The sequence below is a fragment of the Rhinolophus sinicus genome, linkage group LG14 (genome assembly GCF_036562045.2).
Source record: "Rhinolophus sinicus isolate RSC01 linkage group LG14, ASM3656204v1, whole genome shotgun sequence".
In the NCBI taxonomy this organism is placed as follows: Eukaryota; Metazoa; Chordata; class Mammalia; order Chiroptera; family Rhinolophidae; genus Rhinolophus; species Rhinolophus sinicus.
The window spans coordinates 41,871,600-41,890,925 of NC_133763.1; the positions used below are offsets into that span (position 1 = coordinate 41,871,600).

General features: G+C 37.9%; 1 protein-coding gene across 1 annotated transcript in view; it reads left to right on the top strand.

The window, feature by feature from the left end:
- GNAI3 (G protein subunit alpha i3) overlaps positions 1 to 13,268 on the top strand; it is a 32,794-nt gene extending 19,526 nt beyond the window's left edge. Inside the window, exons 4-9 of the mRNA XM_019730495.2 lie at positions 2,210 to 2,367; positions 3,985 to 4,113; positions 7,327 to 7,456; positions 7,878 to 8,031; positions 10,920 to 11,132; positions 11,223 to 13,268. Of these exons, the coding sequence (XP_019586054.2) occupies positions 2,210 to 2,367; positions 3,985 to 4,113; positions 7,327 to 7,456; positions 7,878 to 8,031; positions 10,920 to 11,110 (762 nt within the window). The 3' untranslated portion in view covers positions 11,111 to 11,132; positions 11,223 to 13,268. The remainder of the gene's footprint in view (positions 1 to 2,209; positions 2,368 to 3,984; positions 4,114 to 7,326; positions 7,457 to 7,877; positions 8,032 to 10,919; positions 11,133 to 11,222) is intronic.
- Positions 13,269 to 19,326: the final 6,058 nt, after the last annotated feature.

Here is a 19,326-nt window from a genome sequence, read left to right on the forward strand (position 1 = left end):
TCTGTTTTAGTCCGTTTGGGCTGCTATAACAAAATACCATAGACTCAGTAGCTTATAAACATCAGAAATTGATTTCTCACACTTTTGGAGGCCGAAAGTCCAAGATCAGGTGCCAGCATGGTAGGATGAGGGCCTTCTCCCAGGTTGCAGACGTCTTGAAGTGATATTTCTGGGGTCTCTTTTATGAGGGCACTAATCCCATTCATGAGAGCCCCGCCCTCCTGACCTGAGTACCTCCCAAAGGCCCCGCCTCCTAACACCATCACGTTGGGCATTAGGATTTCAACATGAATTCAGGGCAGGACACATATTTAGACCTCCTCTCCTTTCTTTAGTTTGTCGAATCAGTGTCATTAATCTTTGGCTCCTAACACTCCTGTGTCACCAGATGCAGAAGACATCAATAATTCCTCTCAGGCCTCCTGTATCATCTACCTTTCCAGCGTCCACCCATCCTAATCTACAATCCTGTATAATTTTTTGAAGTTTCTCTTTTTTATTTCCATATGTAAGAGTTTATAGCTCTTCTCTTATCCTTCTCTAGTTTTTTTTATGATTGTTTAGAGAGCGAATGGAAAAACATAGAGCTGGATGTGGGATAGGTTGCTTTTCATGTCTGCCTAGGGTGAAGGTATGACAGTCATTGTATAGCGGGGCCTCTTTATAGACCTATAAAAGTTTATAGTGGGGAAACATTATATGGAGGTGTGGCAATCATCCCATGAGATGGGTCAGTAGAAGAGATTAAGTGGTAAAGGCAAAATGTTTCCTCCTAAAACTGTTTACAAAGTTGCGACAGCAAAATTATGTAGCAATAGCTCTCTGTTTTAAAGTTTCTAAAATTAGAGTCATGGTGTTATTAAAAAAAAAAAGTAATTGCTTTATTGAGGTTTTTGAATTCCTGCATGAGTGTACAGGTCAAACTTCAGAACCAAGGGACTATAGAACTGTCAAATGTTAAATAAAGCATTATGCCATATATGTAGGAGGGCGTGCTCACTGTTGAGTGTGTTCGCCAGTTTCTGTAATTTTTCAGCTTTTCTCAGTCATTCGTTCCTTTATTTAAAATTCTGAAAAGAGAGAATGGGAATGTAGGTGGTAGAGAAAGTTTCTTTATCTCGGCAAAAGTCATTAAGGCTGAAGACTCCGTTTGGCAGAATTCATTGGCGTGCACTCTGGTTAGATTTGTTATGCTTTGCTTAGAAGTTTTCGGTTGTCACTTCCCCTATGGTCTGAAATGTTTTGCTTGCTCATTTATTGTCCTCATGACAACTTGTGATAGAATTGATTGCTCCACTTCCTCCCTTCCTTTTCCTTTACCCATTACATGCCTTTAGTATGTGCATTTTTATAATTACTCAGAAATCCTCTGAGACAGATGAATATTAAATGGAGGTGTGGCAATCATCCCATGAGATGGGTTTCTGTTTTCACACAACCTGGCAAATAGGGCTGGGAAGGGGTAAGACAAGTCAGTTTCACGGCCCTTTCCAGTTTTCTCTCCCTCGCCCATATTTTAAGTTTAAAAACAAACCACTTACAAAGCTACGTTTATGACTCATGAAGTTTTGATAAGTCTCTCTGTGTAACTTGCTTTTCCTCCTGCGTCCTTTCTTCCCTGTCTTATTTAGAGGACTATCATTCCTTTGGGGAAGTCTAGAGACTGAATGTTCCCTGAGAGATTTATTCCCCCCACTCGGTTTCCAGACTTCTTAAATGTCCCAGCCTCTGCTTCTTCCTGTGCCTCTATCTGAACTGCAGGGGGAAGAAGAGAACAGTTTTTCCTTAAACTTGTTTTACTCCCTTGGACATGTTGAGACTTTACCTCTGAAGTGCTAGTCTTTTCATTTCTATTTTTATTGTATGTTTCCTTGAACAGAATAGGAATGAATTACGTGTGTCTCTCACAGGCCAGGTTTTTCTGTCAAAAATTATGAGTAACCAGGATGGAGATTTACAGGCCAGTGAGAAGAGATCTTTTCAGGGGATGGTGGTGTGTGGAGAAGTGGTAGGGGGAGTGAAATCATCCCTCAGCTCAGCTCTGCACTTCTGACTAGTGGAGTGAGAAGGGGGCAAGACTTCATTGTAAATTCTCACACTGCCCTTGCCTTCCATTGAAATAATACAACGTATGTGTGTGTGTGTATTTTAAAGAAACTCTTGTCAAGTCTTTTAAAAAATGGAGAATCTTCTGTCTCTCTGTTTTCAGGACGATGCCCGGCAATTATTTGTTTTAGCTGGCAGCGCTGAAGAAGGAATCATGACTCCAGAACTCGCAGGAGTGATTAAACGGTTGTGGCGAGATGGTGGGGTGCAGGCCTGCTTCTGCAGATCCAGGGAGTATCAGCTCAATGATTCTGCTTCATAGTAAGCAATTTTTCTCTGTGGAACTAACAGAAAATAACATGGTGACTCTAGAGAAAGTTGAATGCCTATCCTTAAGGAAGTGTTTAGAAGTCCGTAGGATCCCTTACAAAGATTGTTTCAGTTTCGTTATAGGAACCCTTAGTTGCTTTGTATGACTTAGAGAAAAATGTTTCTTCTTGGAATGGCAATGGGAGACTTGGCACCATGAAAGTAGGTCTATGGTAGTTTATAATAAGCAAATGAAACAGGAGAAAAATCTATTGCAGCTGGGTCCTGGATCTCTTCCAACTCAGTAAGTTCCCTCAGTATAAGGGCTTTGCATTGATTGCCAGCTAAAGAGGGAATTTAGAATTGTGATATCCCTTTTTATGCATCCAACTTTGTGTGACTATGGATTTCTCTGGTACTAGCCACCACTTAACAAATCTTTCGCCAGATCACAATAGCAGACTTTATGCAGAAAGAAAATGTTGAGTCCTGGAACAAAATTGAAGCATCTATTTGTTGAGGACATTCTCTTGAGTGTTACATACCAGTAGTTTTAGCAAATTTGGAATTAACACTTCCATTAAACTATAGCATGCTAGCCTATGTTGCTTCTTTTACATGTTTGTTTATAAGACCTGTATTCAGAATGTATTTTTTTAACATGCATTTTGGGGGCTTGGAAGACACTAAATGAAGACACTTTTAAAGCATAAAGGTATTTTCTCCAATATATTTTCCTACTTTTCCCATCCTCGTTCTAACTTAAATTGGTATAAGAAGAAATTAAATGATATTTGAAAAACATTTTTAAAATGAAAATTTGACTTTAGAAACATTTCAGGATTCTTGTCTATCTTTTAATAATAGTTATTAATTGCAGATACTTAGTTTAAATAATTCTCCCCAGTAGTCATCAAAGCTAGATTGTAATTTTTTCCATCATCAGTAAGCTCTGAATCCTCCAACTACACCTTGAAGACAGGATTTATTTATTTTTCATAATTGTTGATCTAAGCTTGACTGATTCCTTAACATTAGTGATAGTACTTAGTTTTATAGAAGATCATTAATGATTCACTTATAATGATGTCCACTGTTCCTCTGTTTTAGAGGAAACCTTGAAATTATGAAGAATTTAATTTAGCTTGGAAGCAGTCTTAATTATTCCACTGACAAATTAAATTTCTTTGAAGGTATTTACAGTTTGTTTTAGGCTTAAAAACAACCCACAACTTTCTATTTTCGTGAATGAAAACGAAATACTCGTTGAGCATAGATTTTTAAAATGTCAGTAATTCAAACATCATTCTCTAATGTCCTATCAAATGTTTAAACATACGGATGACCCATTCACTTTAAATGTAGGAGGGCTTTTGTTTTGGTTTGTTTTTTGTACTGTGCAATGCACAGCTGTCTGTATATTGTATTTAGAACCGGCTTTAATTGTCCTGTGCTAGTGGAATCCCGTTTTTTCCTAATAATCGTTTCTGTGACAATGGAGATCTGATTTTGGTCTGCCACTTTAGTGACAGGTTCAGAATCTACTTTTAGCAAGGAACTAGTTTGATCTGTTAACTCTCTGCACATGGTTGACTGCACCAGGTAAAAATAAATGTGTATTTTATTTAGTTACCTAAATGATTTGGATAGAATATCCCAAACCAACTACATTCCAACTCAGCAAGATGTCCTGCGGACCAGAGTGAAGACCACAGGCATTGTGGAAACACATTTCACTTTCAAAGACCTGTACTTCAAGTAAGTCATTAGCCTTTTTGCTAGATGTGCCAAACGCAAATATCTTCCCTTTAGTTAGTCTCTCTTAATCAGGGTAAAATTTCTCTAGGCTTTATTCCTTGGTTTAGAAACTTACCGTATTCATCAGTCAGTATTTGAATGTTTTAACGTGGGGGCCCAAACATTTCTTCTGTCTCCAAATAGCATCAAATATTTTTGTCCATTTGGAAGAACTTAAATTCAAAATTAAATTGTAACTTAGATATCAATAAAAGTAATCATACTGTTACCAATTTATTTTTAATTTTATTCTTTTCAAAAGCTGCTTTTTTGTTGGAATCACCAAAACAGGTATAAAATATTTGTTGTTTAGAAGGGTACGAGCAATACTAAAAAGGATAGAAAATCAGTTTTGGGGCTTAGTTCTATGGCTTTTTTCTGCCATTGTGGTATTAAAACAAATGCTTTTCTCACCAGGGTTAGTGCTTTCTTACTGCATTGCCTTTCCCTTTAAGTTTAATGGGATGGAGCTGAGGTTGTCACGGCTCCTGCACTGCTTGGTGCGCAGTCTCTGAGTTCCTGACATAGTGCAGGACGGAAAATCAATCTTGGGATAGAGGCATTTTGGGGAGGCATGATGACATAAACAGTGGTGGTTTTAGAGAGACAAAATAGTACTGTTGTAATTGAAAAGATTTCCTTATCAGCATTAACTCTAAAATAGGCTTCAGCTTATCTCTGTGTTTATAGTCTTTTGTAAATATTAGAAGTGTCTTTTTGGTTCCTGTTTTCTGTTTTTATGACTTTTGAGATTAGGAGTGAACTCTTCTCCCGTTCAATACATGATGTTCTTCTTAGCTGCCTCATTATGCTTGTATGTAGAAATGTGATATTGAGAATTATTGCACATACGTAACTTTTTTATCAGTTAACATTTTTATTTTTATTTTTTTATGCAAATGTAATTTCTAGCCCAGATCCTCTGTTTTCTTTTCTTTGAAAACAATTGCTTCAGAAGATTTGTGCAATCCACACAGAGTTTAGGTATTACTTGATAAATACCTCTTAGGGTCTTGAAATCTTAATACACCAAAACAGATTTGAAACCTGGTGTATGGGAAAAGAACAGTTCAGCTGAGTGTTTGTAGAAGAACTACTTATCTTTAGTACTGATGAATTTATTTAACCAGAGTAGCAAAGGCCACATGGATTATCACCCGTGAAACCAGAAGAATGAGGTGTCTCTTTGTGTGGTATAAGATTATTAATCCATTTATAATGAAATGCTGACCTTTAGTTAGTGTGGGAAACTTTCTTGTTGATGTTGTCCTAGACTGATTATTAGTTTGGTAAATCGTACTGGTCTTATGTCAGGATCAATAACCAGATCTAATTAAGGTGCTGCACCCACTTTATTGTTGGCATGTAGATATCTTGTTATGAAGTACTATCATTTCTTCCTTTTCCTCTTCTCTCTAGGCAAAACCACTATCCATTTATTCAAACATTTATTGAGCATCTACTATATGCAAGGCATTGTATAATTGCTTACTTGCCTCTCAGTTATGAGGTAATGTTTATAAAATGTTGATCTGTTAGTGAATAATATTATAAATGTTAATATGTACCAAAAGCCCACCTTGGGAACTTCATAGTGTTTGACTGGTTTTATGGACTTTATAGAAGAAATTAGAGGAGTAAGCTGAAATTATTGGTGTACCACCAGTGGTGTCTCCCCTTGAAAGACTTCTGTGGTGAAATATATGATGTTAGCGTCTCTAAAACCTGTAATGTGAGGTTTTATATTTTATACCCTGTATTAAAGCCAACTTGTGATTGCATCATTACAGGTATGAACAAAGGTTGAAAAGAACTATGCAAGATCAATCAAAAGAAAAAGTTGGGTCATGAAGAGATAAGATGACTGTTCTCTTTCAAACACACATTGAGAAATTACTCAACTGTCTCTCATTTCTCTTAATCTGTGAAGGAAAATAATCTCGGGAAATAGACCCCTAGTCATTATAGCTCTGATACACTAAACGAGCTTGGCAGAGTTTAACCTTTAAAAATTTTATCATTCTCATCAAACATATATCTTAAGAGTATCTAACCACTTGTATGCACATCTCCTCAGACTCTAATACCAGCTTAGGACAAAGCTGTGTGGGTGTTCCTTTTACTATAGGAGGTAGATGAAGGCACTGTTGACAGAAGTTCAGCAGTTTACTTTGGATATTAAATAAGCCCTTGAGAAGGGATTAGTGGACTAAAATTAATCCAGAGTGAAACATAAAGTGTGTGAATAATTGAGGTTTTGTTACTATCAATTAAGTTCAGATAAGACTTGGAGTTGGGAAACATTGGTTTTGTTTTGATATTAGGGTCTTAGAGGCCTACCATAAAATACAATTTACTTTTTTCCATAATTTCTAAAATATGTTTTCCTTTTAAGTAAGATTTTATCTTAATTATAACTCAATTAAGAAAAAAGTAAGGAAAACAAACTTTTGAATCAGTAAGGAGAGATTATGGAAACAATGCAAGTTGGGGATTTATATTTTTTCATTGTTCTCTTCCAACTAAAGAGGAAAACCATTTGAGAGATAGAATGGTGGTGTGAACAAAAGGTTGGGTGCTGGAGTTAGAGCGTCTGGGTTCAGATCCCCAGTTCCCATTTGTTGGTAGTGTGCCCTTGGGCAAATTATTTAACATATCTGTGCCTCAATTTCTTTATCTGTAAAATGGGGATAATAATAGTACTTATAGGAGCATTATGAGGGTAAAATGAGTTTAATGTACTTAAGATTTTTTTAGGGTGGTGGCAGGCACTATGGTAAACACTCAGTAAATATTTATTAAAAAACACTAGTTATTGTTATAAGTTGTATTACTCAGATCTTTATTTTTCCTGTCTTTTTCCCCTCTTTAATTTATTTTAGTGCTTATTCTGCTGACTTTTTAGCACACCTGATAAGCTCTGATAGGAGGCTCAACTATATACCTAAAAGAATTTTGATTATTCCTAAATTTTATTTTTGCGTGTTCTCTTTTACTTTTTTAACCACAGATAATTATTAATGTTTTGACTACATTTTTATCGGCTCCTTTGTTTGTTTTTCTATTATAAATGGGATTTGGAATAAGTAATAGTGTGAAGTTCCCTAAGTTTCAATTTAGGGAGCGGTATGTGTGTGACCTTGCTGAATTTGTGCTTTCCCCCCCCCTGCTCAGGATGTTTGACGTAGGTGGCCAAAGATCAGAACGAAAAAAGTGGATTCACTGTTTTGAGGGAGTGACAGCAATTATCTTCTGTGTGGCCCTCAGTGATTATGACCTTGTTCTGGCTGAGGACGAGGAGATGGTATGTTGGAGCATCTGGGAACAAGCCTGTCTAATGCAGCCAGCAAATGGAAAATAACTCTTAGGAAGATTCTACATCCATGTGCTCAATGAACCAAAACTTAATATCCTTAATTTTTCTCCTTGTCAATGAGATTAGATTTTCAAAATATTAACCCATGCCCTAGTAACACTTAAGAGATACGACAGCATGTTGCGTTGTGGGGAGGATTCAGTCCTCTTGTCAGCCAGTCCTTCTTCCCACCTCCCAACCTCCAACAATTACAGAGATGAGACTGGCCCAGCTTTTGTGTTACCAGTGTCTGACTTAATTCCATGGGTGCCATGCATACTTTTAAAACTTGTTGGTCTGTTTTTTCATGAACCATTAATCTGCTTTTACCTTTTGCTGCTGACCTATCATCCTGTGTTTTCTTTTTCAGAACCGAATGCATGAAAGCATGAAACTATTTGACAGCATTTGTAACAACAAATGGTTTACAGACACTTCAATCATTCTCTTCCTCAATAAGAAAGACCTTTTTGAGGAAAAAATAAAGAGAAGTCCATTAACTATCTGTTACCCAGAATACACGGGTAAGGGGTCGTGAAAGATTTTGTTGGAGGTATACATCTTAGGTCAACACTTAAGTGACATTCCTGCAACTACCTGTGGTTTTGAACAATGCCTGTATATCCTTATAGAGTGTTCACTGTTAAGAGGTATCAACATTAAGCGTGTGATTCAGACCGCTTAAGTCTAAAGTGCTATTCCAGACATAATTTACTGGTTGATTTTATATTTCTGTCCTCCTCATTTTTTGAGGCATATAGAGAAAGATAAAAATCAAAATATGGTATAAATACGTTCGAGAAAATACAAGGAAAAGGTGCAATCATTGCACTCAAGAAACAGACGTTGATTGTAGAGAGAGACACACACACTCCTATGGAATTTCATTGTAGTAGAAAATGTTCTTAATAGAACAACAGAAGCAGTGGTTTTCTCTTTGGGGTCGGTATAGTCTTTTTCAAGAAGAAATGACACTTGGAGTGAGATAGTAAGAGGATGAATTAGCAGTCACCAGGCAGACAAAATAAAAGCATTGTAGGAAGAGGGAATAGCATATGTAACGATATGGAGGTGGGTTATTAAATTAAAAAAGGGCATTATTTGTTCTGGAACCTGGAAGGAACTTGGTATTGCTGGAGCTTTAAGTGGTGGGAAGGCCTGGTTGGAGAGATGGGCAGGGATGCTCATGGAGGGCCTAGTTTCTCATGCTGAGACTGGGGAGCTGTTGGAGGATTTTACTAAGAATTGAAGTACATGATATAGTAGGAACTGTGCTTTAGAAAGATGATACAATAAGGCCATAAAGATAGACAGTAGGGGAGTCGAATTAGTAAGGACTCGCATAGGATGCAAATAAGAACTTTTGGTGAAGATACAGGGCTCTGTATCATAGAAGCCAAGGGCAGGAATGCAGTTAGAATTAGGAAATAGCTGTCAAGAACCCTGGACATACTTCTTTCCACATCTCTTTACTCACCTCCTCTCTGCATGTCTTTATTCTTCTCTCTCCTTACCGACTTTTTCAGTTATTCAGTTTCTGTGATAAAAAATGGCCCTGCCACAGTTTCTGTGTCTCTCCATTTAAAAGACCAGGTTAGACTGGGATCGGTTGTCCCCAGATTCAGATTCCTAGGAGGGAGATCCTGGGCAGGGAGAAATCTTAGCTCAGTCAGTCAGTCACAGTGAGGGCCGCAAACGTGAGCGCCTGTGCTGCACCACGGTGACCTTTAGACCAGGGCTGGGTGTTTTCAGGGAAAGGGAACACTTATTTGCCCAGCAGACACTACATGCTCACTGTAATACAGTGAAAGGGTGTAGCGAGGGTAAGGAAGTGGAAACAGTCACAGGTACTCTCAGAGTACTGTCTGATTGGGTGCTGGTGCTGTGATCCGAATTCATATTTAGGAGTGTTGATTTTGAAGTATCTAGAACATCCAGGGGAACTATCTGATAGGCAGTTAGTTATATACGTGGCTTTGGAGCTTGGGGGGAGGTTGGGGGTTAAAATATTTTGGCTTGAGATCATGTGTAAATACAACGAAGTGAATGACTTAGGGTGATGACACAGAGTGAGGAGAGTAAAGGACCATGGATGAGAGAATGCCAGCAGGAGAGAAGGAAAGGTTTGTATAGGGCCCAAAGAGAAGAACCAGCGAGTCAAAGCATCAAAAACAGAATTTAGAAAGTGAAGAGCGGTACGATGTCGTGTGCAGAAAAACAAAGTAAGGTACACATTGAAAGAGGGCGCCTGAGAGGAGAGCCAGGTACAGTGAGTTACTGACTGAGTGGGAAGTGAAGACATGAAGACCAGTGAAGCCTACTCTTGAACAGCTTGGATTACGGGGGAAGGAGAGATTTAAGAATGTTTATAGGCTTAGGGGTAAGATCCTATAGAAAAGGGAAGTAATAAAAAGTTGATGTAATTGAGGGAGCAAGATTTGTAAGCAGGTGAGAGAAGGAAGAATCGAGTCAAGGAAGGATGAAGGGGTAAACAGTGGTATATCCGACAATGCAGTGTTATTTAGCGATAAAAATGAATGAAGCTACAACTTGGATGAACCCCATAAACATGCTAAGTGACAGAAGCCAAATACAAAAGGTCACATTTGTGTGATTCCTTTTTTATGATACATCCAAAATAGGCAAATCCATAGAGACAGAAAGCAGATTGGTTCATGGCTACCAGGAGATTAGGGGCGGTGGGGGAATGGGGAGTGATTACTTAATGGGAATGGGTGTTCTGGGGCGCTAAAAAAAAGTTTTGAAACTAGAGAGGTGGTGGTTGCAACTTTAATTTGTTAATTGTTAATACAGGAAATACCACTGTATTGTACACTTTAAAATGGTTTATTATGTGTTGTGTGAATTTTACCTCAACTTAAAAGTCTAGGTAGAGCAATTGAATTTTGAATGGGGAAGGAAGACACTCTGGGATCAGAAGTACAAAACTAAGTGCAGATATTGGTAACTTTTTAAGCGATGTGCTGGGCTAAAAAGTTGAGATTGTAGTTTAAGCCCCATGGCCTTTGTTTCTCAAGGAAGTTGGAAATGTGCTCATCTGTTCAGAGTGAGGAGGGAGGTGAGCTGGGTGAATTTATACAGAAAGTAGCCAAGTGTTAGCATGGGAGAGATAGACTTACTTAAGGCAAGTGAAAGGATTGATTGACTGTTCCAGCTGGAAATCTTCACACATTGCAGAGACCCCTCAATATCACACCCTTTTTTTGGGTGTGTGTGTGGGGGGGTGAACTTCCAAGCCTATTTTATTTTGACTTCGTTCTTAAGGATTCTCAATCTGTCTATATTCAGTTGGGTCGTATTCCATCTCTTCACATGTGGTGATGGCCTGACTTAGTTGAATTCAGGCAGCTGTTAGGATTTGAACTGAGAATATATTGGTTGTCTGCTTCAGGTTCCAATACGTATGAAGAAGCAGCTGCTTACATTCAGTGCCAGTTTGAAGATCTGAACAGAAGAAAAGATACCAAGGAGATCTACACCCACTTCACCTGTGCCACAGACACCAAGAATGTGCAGTTTGTTTTTGATGCTGTTACCGATGTCATCATTAAAAACAACTTAAAGGAATGTGGACTCTATTGAAGAGCATGGATATCAATAAAAGGTAAACCTTGGAGCAGTTTGGTTACAGAGCTATAGTGATGTCTCTTGACTGTGTAAACTTCCTCTAATGTAGAATGTTCTTCTTTTCTAGTTATTACAGTGTGGAGTGTTGAGACCTGACTTCTCTTGCTGTCTCATTGGGCAGCTGCAAGCATGAACGGGACCAGGGAATGGCAGCAGCATGCAGAATCTTAGCACTCTTTAGCACAATATTCTGTATTAGGGAACTCTTAATTGACACGAGATGCTAAAGCCAGACATTGGAATTGGAACATTTGTAAAGTATGATTCGCTCATCAAGACGTCACTTGGATTTCATAATCGCAAATGTTTAGGGCAGATGTGAAATTGAGGTGCTGCATTCCAGAACTTCAATATGTAGTTTAACTCTTATTTTTTTCCTTCTTAACAGACCATCAGTAGTTCATTTTTTAAGTTTTTTTCCCCATCAAGAATAACTTTACTAAATTTTATTTCTTTGTTTGCAAAAGAATCTTGATTAAAATACAGTCTTAACTATGCACATGGTATGACCAGATCATCTTGAAAATATCCCTCTTAGTAGGAACTCTTTGTTTTTAACTCTTGGTATGGTCAGAATGTTGTATTTCCATAATTTCTTAATTCTTCATAGTTATTGGGGCTATAAATACGGCTTTTTTGGATGAAATTTACGTTACTATCCTGCCAAAAGTACAATTATGGTTTCTAAATAGTAATTACTTTGGAGAACTCTGTAATAAGATTCTAGCTCTTTTTTTTTTTAAGCTTAGGGTTGAAAGTTAACCTGGTTTATGCTGATTACTAGGTAAATGCTTCTGTAGTATGATAAAGTCAGCTTCTTGAATACAGACACACCCAGGGCATCTGCCACTTAGAAATGCAAATTGTTAAATTTCAAACAGAACCAGTGACTTTGCTGCTACATATCTACTAAATTGACCGTTTTGATTCTTGCTTGCTTGTCTCGGTCATACGGAGTTTTGTAAAAGATGCCCCTTGTTTTTTTTTATCTTCCATGGTCTCTTCTGTTGGAAGCATCTAAAGTGTATTAACAGCGCATGCTTTTACTTTGTAAATGTGGTGCCAAATCGCTGTTTGCCATTGTTTTTATTGTAGCAATGTTAATTGTAGTAATCCTTAGTACCTTCTTTTGCCGAAACTGTTGCTTTTTGGGACCTTTTCTACTTTTGTCGTGTGTACAGATTTTAATCTGTTATAGTTGGCAGCAGTATTAAAATGGTGAGTAAAGAGTCCAGGTTTGTTCCTGTTTGTAACTAGTCCTTTCTGGAAATATTTTCTTCTGTTTCTTTTTGTCCCTGCTCAGTGTGCTTTGGCCTTTGTCTGAGAATGGTGTTAGCTAGAAGGGTTCCCTGAAGGTCTAGTCTTTTGATGTAATAGTATTGTTGAATCTTGGCCAGACTGAGGGTCTGACGTCCTATCTGTGTAAGTGATATTCAGTCCTAATCCATTTTCCAGATTTACATTTTGGTTGTGTGGAAAGCTGTGTTCACCTCAGCCTGCAGGTCCTTTTGTACAGTGTACAGCAAATGTCATGAAATACTGAACGTTCCATTGGAGGAAGGCAAATGAAGAGAATGCATTTTGAGCATTCCATATCAGTAGTTTGAGCAGTGCCTTTTGGGGTCCAATCTTTTAGGATTGGATTCTATGTGACCTTTCACTAGTTTAAAACAAAAAAAAAGTTTGGTGGTCATCAAAGCTGGTTCAGAAAGCAAGCCACAGTAGTTCAGTGCCTTTGTTGGTAGTTTTTTTTTTTTCTTATCCTTTTTGGAAAAGTTTAACTATGCAGATGGTAAACTGTATTATCTAACAATTTTTTTTTTTAGGGTTGGGAAAACTGGATATAAAAGAAAGGAAATTATCATCTTCAACTGGTGATTGACTTATGCCCACAATGTAAATAGGGTTGATAGTCCTTGTTCAGTTTGAATATATCTTTTCTTTATTGTATTCTGTAATATGGGATCATCTGGAAATGAGAACTGGTCCAGTGTTTTAACTGTAGTCTTTCTGTAGTCTGGGCTAATGGGATGGTGGTGTTGATAATTCAAAATAACAGATTATCAAAAAAAGTGAATTTTACTTTGAAATGCATTTTATATTTTCATTTAAATACATCTGTCTGATCTGTTCATTTTTTAGCTTTTCTGTTAATGAGAAATAGTTCTCCACTTTTCTGCCTGTACACCATTTACACTTTTTCTTTATTTACATGAAGATTACCTCCTGCCCAGCCATCCCAAATATTAATAATAACTTGCTTAAATGCACATTCCTTGAAGACACAGGGACACAATTTAAGTCTGTGATTTTTCAAATACGCCTCAAGTCAAAATCACCCGGCTCCATCTCAGAGATTGGTTTTTGGCCAGTGGGCTGGCAGTTTATAATTTTAAAAAGGTTATTCTGATCATCAGCCTCGCAAATCACTATCATATTTTGAAATAAAAGATTTTTTTCCTTATAGCAGAGCCAGATTGTGGGGATGAAACACCATATCTACTAGCCTGAAGAAAAAGGAATGATATTTGTAAACAAGGAAACTCAAAAGTTGCCATGTGTCTTGTCTGTGGCGAATACTGGAGATTTGTGATGGATCTTGTTTTAGAATTCAGGTGGCCAGGCTTTGGACCATCTAAGAAATCAGCACATGTAAGAAAGTTAAATTTTAATAAATAAAAAATAGACCCTAGCAGGAAGGACTGCAATAATAGCTTTATTTTGTTGACAGTCATATCTTCTCCACCTGATTAAAACCTTGGTCTGTAGAATTGCCATCCGTTAGGCTTTATGTAAAGAGGAAGTATTTTGCTGCCTAATGGCCAGTCTTCCCTAATCTTATAAAATTCAGCCTTGCAACAGATTTCACTTCTTGCCATTAAAATTCCAAAAACTTATAGTTATTCGTAAGTGGATTTTGAGATGACATTTTCATCTTGGACAGTTTGATTTCTAAATCTGGTTCAGTGTATCATTTTATTACTTTCACTGATGGATTATTTTTCACAAGGTGCTGCATTATAAGAATGGACCAAATTTTAAGAAACTGTTCTCTTGTTTATTTTTTTATCTTATATATTCTATTTGTGGTTTATTATATGCATGTTTTGGAGTATTTAAAAATAACTGCTGGTTCATTTGCCCACCGTATATTCTTCTATCCTGGCCACTGTTCTCCGATTTGTAGCTCTGACTTTCTTTGCATATTTCTTGCCTGACCTGACTAGTTACTTCAAATATTTAGCATAGTTTTATACATTTAGTTTTATATATTTAGCATATATTTAGCGTAGCATAGGTCTTGGAGTTGGCTGTTGCAGAGCTCCTTGTTGTGTTGGCAGTTACGTATAAGGTAAAGTTAGTCTCATTCCGGTTAAACCTTGCCTTTGATTTTTTTTTCGCTTCCAGATGTTAAAAACAAAACCAGTCTTTTACTCATTTATAAAAACCTAAAACAACACTAATTCCCTTCACTGTTATTACTTGTGAAATCTTTCATGTGTGATACTGACTTGAAGACAAAGTTATCTCAAGCTCCCAATATTGCCAGGTAACTTTTGTTTCTACCTCAGGCTTCATAGTACAGAGAGGTCTGCCTTTGGACCAGCCACGGCTCTACACGTAGCTTCATGGCCATCCAAGCAGAAGAGAAAACCAGGCTGCTTTGAGACTTGAAATTGAGAGTTGAGCTTGTTACTAACTCGCAGCAAGTAAAAGATTAAGTGAGGGACGGGAGAACTAACTGACTTCCGGGATGGTGGAGATCTTTGCTTCTTTACCTTTGTTTGGGTTTAAACAACCCTCCCACCCCCAGTTGTCTCATAACCTTTTATGAGTTACTTTTGCTGGGGAGACCATACTTCAGAACAAGTCAGGGCAGGACAGTTGATTTCTGATACTGTGTCGAGCCTAGATGTGGCCTGACTCAAGTCTTCTCAGGAATAAGAGATAATAAGGAATGTTATACAGGAGTAGATACCGGAGGTGGAAGATTGAGATACATAAGATTCCTTGGCTAAACTACTACATGTCTAGATGTCTGAGGCAGGTCCTGGGACTGTGTATTTTTAAATAAATCCTTCAGGTGGTTCTGATGCAGCTAACCTGGGCCGATACTTGAGGAAAACTGAATAGGACCTAATATTAAAGATCAACAAATAGTAGACAGATAACTTCAAAATCATTAGTAACAAACTAAGTTGTTTTTTATTTGCCAATAAGAAGCACCTTTTGTACATGACTTAAAGTGCCTTTCTCCAAAAAAATTAGTATGAGGACTTTTTGGTCAAAGAACATTCCTACATTTAGATACAGAATATTTAGTTTTTATATAAAATTAAAACAAGAAACTTCGGGTTTCCAAACATTTATTTAATTTATTTCACTGCATTTATTTTTGCAGTGAAAATTGAAAGGTGCACCAAAGTAAAGATAAAATCCTGTGATAGAGGTAACTGTATATGTAATAACATGACTGTTCATTCAGTAGGTGGGTAAAAAGCAAAGCTAGATAGTGCAAACCATGGGATGAAAGTTTTTTGAGAGGGCCTTGGAGGGGTAGGTAAAGGGAATGATTGAAAAGTCAAATATTAAAGGCTTTTGTGCCAGTTTTCTCTGCCTGAAATTCAGTGGGAATCAACAAGGTAGCAGAAATAATCAAATATTAGTAAATACATTGCTGGGCTACACAGTCTCAGTGCACCAGCATTTAAAGCTTTAAGATCTTTGATAGTTGGAATATTAAATTCTGTATAACCTGGGGGTTACTGGTTGACTCAGTTGGTTAGAGCGTGGTGCTAATAACACCAAGGTTGCCGGTTTGATCCCCCGCATGGGCCTCTGTGAGCTGCACCCTCCTCAATTAAAAAAAAAAAAAATCTGTATAACCTGATTTATCTATCTCCTATCCTCCACTATCCCCCCGCCTGTGCCCATATTCCTTTGGGTTATCCAAACATTTTGACCGAGAGGCTTGTTGATATGTACGAGAGATTCCCGGTAGATATAACAAATTGCAAGAAATTACCTGTTCTTTCTAACCATTCATAGGCTCATGTAGGATAAAGGCCGAGACCGCTCAGAATCTTATGAAGTTGGCGAGTTGTTTGGCATGCTGGGTGGTCTTTTTCCTGTTTCCAACTAGCTATGAAATCTTTTCAATCCTAAACCCGTCATGTATTAATTAAGTAAAAATGGACTTAATTATTCATTCTAGCTATAATGTTCTATGGTTCTCATCCAATTGGAATGACATTTAAAAATGTTTTGTAAATATTTATGATACTCAAGATCATACTGCAGTACAAAAAAAGCAATCTCCTAAATTAATACCAACAACTGTATTCATTGTACCTGGTTGTCTTTTCTCAGCATCACTTCCTATATTCATTTTGAAGACCTGAAATGAAGTTCAGCTATAAATTGCTCTAAAATTTGTGCAGCAGGTTGAAAGGGTCTTTGTTTCGCATTTAAATCTAGTTCTTTATTTTCTATTTAGACTAGTACTTACCTTTTCATGGCCAAAGGGCAGAATTTCCCTTTTGCAATTTGCAGTCTGTCTGTCTGGCTTCACAGAAATGCCTTCACACTTTGACCTAGCAGGACCACCAGAGGCTCTGGCACACTTGTGGTCCCCGGCCCAACACTGAAGTCCTGCTGGAATCTGTGCTCCAGGGGCTGTGCCGGGTAGAGAGGGCCGTGGGAGGTAAGAGCGCTTCACCCTTCACCACCTTCTCCACCCAGCATGGCCGGCACACTTTGGACTACGGCACATCTCCACGTATAGCGTTGGTTTTGAATGCTTGGGGATGGGTTCCCTGATTGGGACTTTGTGGGGTACGTGTAAATGAATTTTTTTATCAGAGTAGGAACTGTTACAAGTCAATGTCTTTTACATTGCTTTTTTTTTTTTTTTTTTTTTAGTTTCAGGTGCACAAGACAAAGCAAAACTTAGACGTTTATCATTTATATCCCTCACACTGTGTGAACCCCCCTCCCCCATCCACTATCCCTCTGTACGTTCCCCAAATTAATTTTCAAACCCCCATGACCATCTTGTGGTTACCGACTATTTTTCAAAACCTCTCACCTTCCCCTTATCCCCACCCCCCCCGCCCCTCTGGCAGCCCTCTGTTTTTCCTCCGTTTCCATGCATTGCTTTTAAGACTGAATTTTTGTGCTGCTTTCATCGATCCTTTTATCCACAGAAACATAAAAGCACATTTCCAATTACACTATTTTTTCCATTTTTTTATTGTAAAATATACACAGCATAAAATTTACCATTGTAATCATTTTAAAGTATAGAGTGGTATTAACTGCATTCACACGGTGGCACAATCATAACCACCATCCGTCTCCAGAACTGTTTTCATCTTCCCAAACTGAAACTCTACCCATTCAACACTAACTCTTCCTCCCAGCCTCTGGTAACCGTCACTCTACTTTCTGTCTTTATAAAGTTGACTACTTTAGGTACCTCATATAAGTGGAATCACACAGTATATGTCCTTTTGTGTCAATCATTATATTTTTGTGGGGGGAAAAAATAGTAAATCTCATCAGATTTACATATGAAGTGAAACCTAATTTACATTTGTTTTACTGTCATCAGTGTCTAATGCTGTGCAAGGCACGTGCACCAAGGTCTGTGAACAGGAAATGAGATCTTAAAGTTGTTTCTATTTTTGTTATTTTATGCTAATTTCACATGCCATTTTTGAGACTGATTTGTATTTAGTTTAGAGATGATCTTGTTAAATATTATGGTTTAGAGATGGCATGATTAAAAAATAACCAAGAATTTGATTGGGAATGGGGGACGCTTAAGAGAATGAGAAAATTGGCTTTGACTTTATATATCGTGTATGGTGGACTGTTGGTAGCATGGTGCATATACAAAGACCAGTGGCTTTTGATTCAGAAGACCTGTTTTGGAGTTCTTGTTCTACGACTTTCTAGCAGTGTGATCTTGAGAAAGATACTCCACCACCTTGGGCCTCAGTTTCTTATCTATAAATTGCTAGTGATTGGCCTGGAATGTTTCTAAATTTCTTCTAGCTTTAGCATTCTAAGAATTAAGATTGCAGTTCATGAAAATAGGGTTGAATGTTTGTTTCTGACCTACCTTATTACAAAAAAGAATTTCTAATGACTTATAAAAGTACATAAAATTCAGCAGTATTAGTGTAAATTTAAAATAAAGCAAAAGAAGATAAAAGCAGCAGAGTAAGTACATTGCTTAGTTTTGGTTTTAGGCTTTCTAACTTGCCATTTTATGCAAAGAGAACTTTTCACGCACACTAATCAGAAAGTCCATGAAAGAAAAATAAGCCAATTGTGTAGAAGAACCAGTGCACTTCACTTTGTCTCGAGCTCTAACAGTGTAAAGTATGGGAACCATCCCTGGGCCTGCCAAACACACTGGGGTGAGGAGTAATGCCTCTTTTGGAAGCCTGTGCAGAGCATTTGAGGTGACATTCTCTTCCTTTACTCACAGGACAGCCCGATGTTGGCCAAGAGTTTCAGAAAATGATTTTGACTGTTCTTAGGTACAGGTGAATAGATGACAGGGCCCCAACGTTTTATCCCATGTAGACTCGCCATAAGAGTTTTGGCTTGAAAACATTATAAGATGAATAGCCAGATCCTAACCTCAGTAAAGCAGCTATAGAACTCGGTTGCTTTAGGCACTGCTTCTTCCCCATCCAGCCTCCAAACTAAACTTTTTATAAAGTGTTCATACAAGGTGGCATGTGTGAGTTTATAAACCAGTTAAAAATTGAGATGTCTACCAGAGAAAAAGAGAACTAAAGTATACCCCTGTTGTATTCTGCTAGAGATTGTTCTATCAGAAGACCTACCCCACTGGCTCTGGAGAAGGTGCACCCCATCGGCTCTGTTTTCATGCTGGTGCTACAGGGTGGGTTCTCTATGAACATCGATAGCCAAGGAGCCCGCGTGAGGCCTTTATAGTTAGGCCCACAACCAGTTCCTGCCTCGAGTCAAAGATCAAGGAAAAGTTAATAAACAATTAGGACATTAAGGTAACAAAATATGGTCGCGGGCTTCAGGGAGTGCCTAATTAATTGAGGAACTGAACAACTAGTGATGAGTACTCTGATGGAGGTATATAGGAACAGCATAGGAGCCCACTGGGTCCAACAGAGAAC